This window comes from Passer montanus, unplaced genomic scaffold, assembly GCF_014805655.1.
Source record: "Passer montanus isolate IOZ18808 unplaced genomic scaffold, ASM1480565v1 scaffold5, whole genome shotgun sequence".
Taxonomy (NCBI): Eukaryota; Metazoa; Chordata; class Aves; order Passeriformes; family Passeridae; genus Passer; species Passer montanus.
The window spans coordinates 13,176-22,300 of NW_024369929.1; the positions used below are offsets into that span (position 1 = coordinate 13,176).

At 60.9% G+C, this 9,125-nt stretch overlaps 1 protein-coding gene across 1 annotated transcript; it reads left to right on the forward strand.

The window, feature by feature from the left end:
- The first annotated feature begins 447 nt into the window (after positions 1-447).
- On the forward strand, positions 448-7,258 carry PML (PML nuclear body scaffold). The gene is given in 8 exon segments (XM_039722964.1): positions 448-1,442; positions 3,403-3,548; positions 3,580-3,801; positions 3,804-4,058; positions 4,859-4,896; positions 5,137-5,205; positions 5,294-5,486; positions 6,718-7,258. Coding segments are annotated over 8 exon segments (1,590 nt in total). The 5' UTR covers positions 448-864; the 3' UTR covers positions 6,807-7,258.
- Positions 7,259-9,125: the final 1,867 nt, after the last annotated feature.

The window sequence follows — 9,125 nt, forward strand, 5'->3', positions numbered from 1 at the left end:
CGGTCCCACATCCCCATCCCGATCCCAAAATCCCGATCCCAATCCCGCATCCCCCCGGTTCCCGCACGCCCGGATTCCCCCGGCCCCGCCCCACAGCTCCCGGTCTCCCCTCCCGTCCCTCCCTCTCCCCTCCCGTCCCTCCCTCTCCCCGCCCTCTCCCCGCTCCTCCTCCGCCGCTCCCGTTCCCTCCCGGCCCCGCCGCGCCCCCGCAGGTACCGGGGGGACACGGGGACGCACCGGAGCCCCGGGGGGACACGGGGACACCCCGGAGCCCCGGGGGGACACGGGGACACCCCGGAGCCCCGGGGGCGGCTCCTGCCCGGGGAGAGGGGCGGGTGCGTTTTTAGGGCGGGGTGGGAAGGGGGGTCCCGGCTTTTCCTGGCTCCCCCAAATATTTATTGGGGGGACGGGGGGGGTTTGTCCGCGCTGCCGAGCTGGGGGTGAGGGGTGGCGAGGGGGACACCTCTGGGGACACATTTGGGGACTGGGCTGGTGCTGGGGACAGCGCTGGTGCCGGAGGGGTTTTGGGATCGTTGCCAGGGGGTTTTGGGGTCGCTGCTGGGAGGTTTTGGGGTCACTGCCGGGGAAGTTTTGGGGTCGCTGCCAAGGGGTTTTGGGGTCGCTGCCAGGGTGTCCCCGCTTTCCCTCTGTCGGGGCGGGAAGGGGCGGTGGCGGTAACGACACCAAAACCGTTTTGGTTTCGTTTCCACCGGCGCTTGGGAAATCCCAAATTGCAGGAAGGCCGGGAGCTCGGGGAGGGTGGGGAGGAACCTGCGAGGGGCGGGCCAGCAGAACCCCGAGCGCCATTCGTGGGGCCGATCCCAAACTTCCTCCATCCCACGGGACAATCCCACATCTCCGCAGATGGAGACGGAACCGGAGCCAGAACCGGAACCGGAGCTTCCCCCTCCGCCGGGCCCCGCCGCTCCGGCCTCCCCCCCGTCCCACCCCGCGGAGGGCGAGCGTGACGATGAGGAGGAGGACGAAGATTTCCAGTTCCTGCGCTGCGACGGCTGCGGGCAGGACTCGGCGCGGCCGCGGCTGCTGCGCTGCCTGCACACGCTGTGCCCGGCCTGCCTGAGCGACACCAAGCTGTGCCCGCGCTGCCAGGCGGCCGCGGGCGCGCCCGCCGTGGACAACCTGCTCTTCTGCAACCTGCGGAGCCGCCTGCAGCTCTGGCGGCAGATCCGCAGCCCCGGCGGGCCCGGCTGCAGCCGCTGCCGCGCCGAGGCGGCGCTGGTGTGGTGCTCGGACTGCGAGGAGTTCTTCTGCGGCCGCTGCCTGGACGAGCACCAGTGGTGGCACAAGAGGAAGGAGCACAGGGTGCGCAGGGTGGAGGAGCTGCGGGCGGGCTCGGCGCGGCAGTTCCTGCAGGACACGCGCGGCTCCTGCAGCCTCTTCTGCTCCAGCGCCAGCCACCCCCGGGAGAGCCGCGTGTGCAGGTGGGAGCGCCGGGGCTGGGCCGGCGGTGGGCGTGGTGCCAAACCTCGTCCTGGTCCCAAACCTCATCCTGATCCTAAAGCTCGTCCTGTCCCCCAACCTCGTCCTGGTCCCAAATCTCATCCTGGTCCCAAACCTCATCCTGGTACCAAACCTCATCCTGGTCCCAAACCTTGTCCTGTACCCAAACCTCGTCCTGGCCCCAAACCTCGTCCTGGTCCCAAATCTTGTCCTGGCCCCAAACCTCATCCTGGTCCCAAACCTTGTCCTGGCCCCAAATCTTGTCCTGGCCCCAAACCTCATCCTGGTCCCAAACCTTGTCCTGTACCCAAACCTCGTCCTGGCCCCAAACCTCGTCCTGGTCCCAAACCTCATCCTGATCCTAAACCTCGTCCTGATCCTAAACCTTGTCCTGTCCCCCAACCTCGTCCTGGTACCAAACCTCGTCCTGGTCCCAAACCTCGTCCTGGCCCCAAACCTTGTCCTGGCCCCAAATCTTGTCCTGTCCCCAAACCTCGTCCTGTCCCCAAACCTTGTCCTGGTTCTAAACCTTGTCCTGTCCCCAACCTCGTCCCGTTCTCAAACATCCTCTTCTCAAATCTTGTCCTGTCTCCAAATCTCATCCCATCCCAAATCTCATCCTGTCCTCCAAACTTGTCCTGTCCCCAAATTGCACACTGTCCCCACACCTCAGCCTGTTCCTAAACATTGCCATGGCCCCAAATCTTGTCCTGCCGTTCTCAAACATCCTCTTCTCAAATCTTGTCCTGTCTCCAAATCTCATCCCATCCCAAATCTCATCCTGTCCTCCAAACCTGTCCTGTCCCCAAATTGCACACTGTCCCCACACCTCAGCCTGTCCCTAAACATTGCCATGGCCCCAAATCTTGTCCTGTCCTCAAATCTCATCCCATCCCCAAACCTCGTCCTGTCCCCAGAACTCATCCTGTCCCCAGAACTCGTCCTGTCCTCAAATCGCATCCTGTACCCAAATCTCGCCCTGCTCCCAAATGTCCTCCCATCCACAAATTTCATCCTGTACCCAAAACTCATCCTGTCCCCAAATCCTGTCCTGTCCCCAAAACTCATGTTGTCCCCAAATCTTATCCTGTCCCCAAATCCCACCCTGCTTCAGGAGCTTTGGGGATGATGCTCCAGCCTGGAATGTGCAGGAGTGAGTGGGATGGGCCCAAATCTCATCCTGGGTCCAAATCTCTCCCATCCCTAAACCTCATCCAAAATCTCCCCCATCCCAAATCTCACCCCGATCCCAAACCCCCTCCTGTCCCCAAAGCTCTGCCGAGGGTATTTTGTCCCCTGTGTTTGGGGACTGATGGCAGTGACCCCACAGCGACCCCAGGGAGCCAGGGGAGCTCCAGTGGGGATTTAGGGAAAGGTTCCAGAGGGGCCTGGGCATGGCTTGGGATGTCCTGGAATGGGCACTGACCACTGACCATCACTGACCAGTGCCCATCCCTAACTCCTGTCCATCACTGATTGCTGACCATCAGTGCCCATCACTGACCAGTGCCCATCCCTGACCCCTGTCCCTCCCTGTCCCTCCCTGTCCCCTGTCCATCCCTGTCCATCCCTGACCCCTGTCCCTCCCTGCCCTCTGTCCATCCCTGACCCCTGTCCATCCCCATCCATCCCTGTCCCTCCCTGCCCTCTGTCCCTCCCTGACCCCTGTCGCTCCAGTGGGGATTTAGGGAAAGGTTCCAGAGGGGCCTGGGCATGGCTTGGGATGTCCTGGAATGGGCACTGACCACTGACCATCTCTGACCATCTCTGACCCCTGTTCACCCCGACCCCTGTCCCTCCCTGCCCTCTGTCCCTCCCCGCCCCGTGTCCATCTCCCCCATCCCGGTACCCAATCCCGGTACCCCGGAGCAGCTCCGCGCTGTCCCCCCCCGTGTCCCTGCTGCCACCCCTCCCTGACGCCCCCCCTGTCCCCCCTGCCAGCATCTACTGCCCCCGCTGCGAGCGTGCCCTGTGCTGTCCCTGCGCGCTGCTGGACACCGGCCACGCTCCGTTCCGCGACCTCCGCGCCGAGAGCCGCCGGCGCCAGGACGAGCTGCGCTCGCTGCGCCGGGACCTGCGGCGGCTCCGCGAGCTCCGCGCTGTCCCCCCCCGTGTCCCTGCTGCCACCCCTCCCTGACGCCACCCTTGTCCCCCCTGCCAGCATCTACTGCCCCCGCTGCGAGCGTGCCCTGTGCTGTCCCTGCGCGCTGCTGGACACCGGCCACGCTCCGTTCCGCGACCTCCGCGCCGAGAGCCGCCGGCGCCAGGACGAGCTGCGCTCGCTGCGCCGGGACCTGCGGCGGCTCCGCGGCTCCTTCGAGGCGGCGCTGGCGCGGCTGCGGGGCGCGGCGNNNNGGAGCTGCGCGGGGCCGAGGGCGCGCTGCTGCGGCTGGAGGCGGCCGAGAGGCTGGCCGAGAGGCTGGGGCGCTACGGCGGCGAGCAGGAGCTGATGGACATGCAGCCCTTCGTCAAGGCGGCGCTGCTGGAGCTGCGGCGGCTGCGGCCGCCCGAGCCCCCCGAGCTCCGCGAGCCGCCCGACTTCGCCGAGTGCCGGGCGCGGCTGCGGGCGCTGGTGGAGCGGGTCACGGGGCGGCCAGGTGAGGGCCGGGCCGGGCCGGGCCGGGCCGGGCTGGGGAGGGAGCTCTGGGATGGGCCGGCTGCAAAACACCTTCCGTCAACAGGGGCAGGCTGCATTCCTCTTTCTCCTTGCTGCATTCCTCTTTTTCTTCTTCTTTTTCTTCCTCGTTTTCTTCATCTTCTTCTTCTTTTTCTTCTTCTTTTTCTTCTTCTTTTTCTTCTTCTTCTCTCCTTCTTTTTCTTCTTTTTCTTCTTCTCTTTTCTTTTTTCTCCTTCTTCTCCTCCTTGTTCCCCTTCTTCTTTTCCTTTTTCACCTTCTTCCCCTTCTCCTTCTCCTCCCCCTCTTCTCCCTCCTGTTCATCTTCCTCCTCCTTATTTCCCTTTTCCTTGTTCTCCTTCCTCCTTCTTCTCCTCCTCCTCCTCCTTATTTTTCTTTTTTCCTTCTTTTTTCCTTCTTTTTTTCCTTCTTTTTTTTCCTTTTTTTCTTCTTTTTTCTTCTCTTTTTCTTCTTTTTTTTCTTCTTTTTCTTCTCCTTCTTCCCCTTTTCCTCCTCCTCTTCCTCCTCCTCCTCCTCCTCCTCCTCCTCCTCCTCTCCCCCGTTTCCCTGCTGCAGCTCCTCACCTCCCAGAGCCGGGATTTGCTCCGTTGTTTTTGTGGAGCCCCTTTGGGTGTCCCCCATCCCAGTGGCTCTGGGGACGCTCATTCCCGGCTCCCCGGGGCCACCCCGATCCGAGGGAAGGGGTTTGGAGCTGCCGGGCGGGATCTTCCCGGCTCCAGAGGCTCGGGCTCCAGGTCTCATCCTGGTTTTCTCCATCCCCAGATGTCTCCGAGGTCGAGGCGGCCCTGGAGAACAACCTGGTGAGGCATCGGGCTGCTCCATCCCCAACCTGCCCCGCTCCTTTCCCTCCCCAACCCGGTATTCCAGGGTTTTCCTCACCCACAAATTCCCACATCCCACCGGGCACTGCTCCATCCCTGGGGAATTCACGGGAGCAGACCCATCCCAAACCCTCTGTGCCTCAGTTTCCCCATTCCCGAGGGTGTTCCCACCCCTCCACTGGGACCCAAATCCATCCCAACTCCCCGCTGTTCCCGCAGGAAGAGGATCCAACCCATCCCAAACCCCACAGCGTCTCCCCCAGCCTGGAGGAGATCCACGTGGAGCAGGTGAGGCCCATCCATCCCATCCCATCCCGGTGGGATCCGCTGGGATCCCAATCCCACCCCAATCCCAATCCCAATCCCGCTTTTCCAGCCTCTCCCGCTGCCCTGCTGGAAGAAGCGGCCGCTGCCCAGCGTGGAGAGGGGCAGCCAGATGTCTCCCAAAATCCTGAAGCTGGAATGCGACCACGAGCCGGGCCCCAGCCATCCCAAATTCCAGTGGGAATTCCGGACGGAGCCCGGCCCCTCCACGTCGCAGCACAACTGCGTCGGTGCCGGTGACACGGGTGGGCACCGGGAATGTCACTGTCACCGTCATCCCGCTTTTCCTCGTCCCATGGGATCCTTCCCGGCCTTTCTGCACCCCCATTCAATGGGAATCTTGGCCAAGGGTGGGGATGATGCAGATCCGTGGGGTGAGGGATCCATGGGGTGAGGAATACATGGGATGAGGGATCCATTGGATGAAGGATCCATGGAATGAAGGATCCATGGAATGAGGGATACATGGGATGAGGGATCCATGAGATAAAAGATCCATGGGGTAAAGGATCCATAGGCTGAAGGATCCATGGGATGAGGGATCCATGGGATGAAGGATCCATGGGATGAGGGATCCGTGGGATAAAAGATCCATGGGGTGAGGGATCCATAGGCTGAAGGATCCATGGGATGAGGGATCCATGGAATGAAGGATCCATGGGATGAGGAATCCATGGGGTGAGAGATCCATGGGGTGAGGGATCCATGGGATAAAAGATCCATGGGGTGAGGGATCCATGGAATGAAGGATCCATGGGATGAGGGATCCGTGGGATAAAAGATCCATGGGGTGAGGGATCCATGGGATGAAGGATCCATGGGATAAGGGATCCATGGGATGAGGGATCCATGCAAGGAGGGATCCGTGGGATGAAGGATCCATGGGATAAAAGATCCACGGGGTAAAGGATCCATATGAAGGATCCATGGAGTGGGGGATCCACAGGGTGAGGGATCCATGTGAAGGATCTGTGGGATGAGCATCCATGGGATGAGGGATCCATGGAATGAGGGCTCTGTGGGATGAGGGATCCATGGGATGAAAGATCCATGGAATGAGGGATCTGTGGGATGAGGGATCTGTGGGATGAGGGATCCATGGGATGAGGGATCCATGGGATAAGGGATCTGTAGAATTCAGAATCCATGGAGTGAGGAATCCATGGTGTGTGGGATGCATGGGGTGAAGGATCCATGGAATTCAGGACCCATGGGATGAGTGATCCATGTGAAGGATTCATGGGATGAGGGATTAATGGATGAGGGATCCATGGGGTGAAGGATCTGTGAAATGAGGGATCTGTGGGGTGAAGGATCCATGGGATGAGGCATCCATGGGATGAGGGATCCATGGAATTCAGGACCCACGGGGTCCCCACCACTCCAGGGGTTGTCCCCATGCTCTGGTTGGTTCCTGGTGCAAAGCTCGGGAACGTTGATCCCGTGGGATCTGGAATTTTGGGGTTTCCCTTGCAGAGGGCGGCAGCATCATCATCTGCAGCTCGGACGACAGCGACGAGGACGCCGTGCTGCTGACGGTGACGCCGGAGCCGCCTCCCTGCTGACGTCCCGTGGGATCCTCCGGCCTCGTCCCGCAATTCCCGGCCTCCCACTCCAAGATTTCCTCTGGGCTTTCCTCTTCTTGGCCAATCCCAAATTTATTCCTGGGCTGAGCTCCGGTGTTCCTGAGTGGCCCCAAATCCCACCTGGATCTGCTGGGCTCTCCCCTTGGAGGCTTTGAGGTTTCCTGGGAATGTTCTTCTCCTCTTCAATCCCATCTGGGTTGATCCCAAAATAAGATTTGGGATGGGAGTTGCCGGCGGATCCCCTTCCCGAGCCCCCCAAAGGTGGGGAGATGATCCCAAGGGTGGGATCCCCTCTGGGATCAGCAGCTGGAGCAGGGATTTCCTTGGGATTGGGATTGGGATTGGGATTTGGGTTCTTTTCCTGGTGTAATGAGGGCTTAAAATCCCGGGTTTTTTATCTCTCCCCTCAATAAAGCTGCTCCGGGATAAAATTCCAGCTGCTTCCTCTTCTTCCTACCCTGCTTTTCCCAGCCCATCCCGAGCAAAGGGAAAACTGGGAATTCTGGGGTGAAACTGTCCCTGCTGCCTGCTCCTGGCACTGATCGGATTTTAAGGATGGGAAAAATCCTCAAGATCCCAGGGATAAAATTCCCACATTCCATGGGTGGAGGAGCCTCTTGCAGCCACATTCCCACAAATCCAGGGCTGCCGGGAAAGAGGCAAATGGAATTTCCATTTCCCAGGAAAAGGGTGTGGGATTGTCCTGAGGGAAAAGAGGGAATGGATTTGGGTCTCTGCTTTTATCCCAGATCCCTTTTTTTATGGGACACACCAGCTCCAGGAATGTTTTCCATGGATTAAATTCCTGGGATTTGAGCGTTCCTGCCTCAATCTTGGCCAGATTTGGGATTCCCAGACCCCATTTTTGGGGCTCCCTACTCCAGGAATATTTCCATGGATTAAATTCCCATTCCTCGCTCCCAAGGCTGTTCCCAGCCAGCCCCAAACCACCAGTCGGGTTTGGGATCCCTTTTCCAGGATTTTGGGGACCTGGGGACACCGGCCCAGGGGTGGCACCTGGCCCTGTGCCCATCCCAGCCCTTGGGATTCCCAGTTGGAGCTGGGAATTCCGGAATTCCATGGCCTCGAGGGTGTCCCCAAAAGTGACATTGTCCGGGGAATGTGGGGACACACGGGGACCCCAAAATCCCCATTCCAACCCTTCTCCCAGGATATCCTGGAGGTGGTGGCACTGAGTGTCCCCATGCAGGTGGCACTGGGTGTCCCATGCAGCTGGCACTGTGTCCCCATGCAGGTGGCACTGGGTGTCCTATGGAGGTGGCACTGTGTCCCCATGCAGGTGGCACTGGGTGTCCCATGCAGCTGGCACTGGGTGTCCCATGCAGGTGGCACTGGGTGTCCCATGCAGGTGGCACTGTGTCCCCACGCAGGTGGCACTGTGTCCCCATGCAGCTGGCACTGGGTGTCCCATGCAGGTGGCACTGGGTGTCCCATGCAGGTGGCACTGGGTGGCAGTCGCGCGTCGCCGAGCGGGGCTGGCTGTGACAAGGCAGTGCCACCACCAGGTGTCCCCTTCGCACAGCGGCTCGCGGGCTGGCGCTGCTCTGGGGACACGGGGACACCGACACGGGGACACAGGTGACACTGACATTGTTGGCACTGGGGACGCGGACACCGTGTAACTGACACGGTGACACTGACACTGTGACACTGACGCTGTGACACTCACACGGTGACACTGGGGACACAGACGCGGTGACACTGACACGGTGTCACAGCCATTGTCACGCTGCCATTGTCACACCGCCAGTGGTCACGTGCCCACCCGGACCCCCCGCGTGTCCCCCCGAAGGTCCCTCGGTCACCCCCGGGTGGGCCGAGGGTGTGTTGGCACTGGGGACGCGGACACCGTGTAACTGACACGGTGACACTGACCCTGTGACACTCACCGGGTGACACTGACACGTGTGACACTGACACGTGTGACACTGACCCTGTGACACTGACGCGTGTGACACGGTGACACTGACGCTGTGACGCTGACATGGTGACACTCACCCGGTGACACTGGGGACACAGACGCGGTGACACTGACACCGTGTCACTGCCATTGTCACGCTGCCATTGTCACACCGCCATTGGTCACGTGCCCACCCGGGATGTTTCCCTTTCCCTGCATCTCTCTCCCCCATCCCAGCTGGGTTTTTCCCAGATCCCAAAAAAATCATCCCCAAATCCCCCTGGAGTGGGGGCAGGGGGAGCGCCTTCGAAGGAAGGGGGAAAAAGCAGGAAAAGGGAGACACATCCTTGGGGAACCTCCCCAGTGCTGCCTCGGTT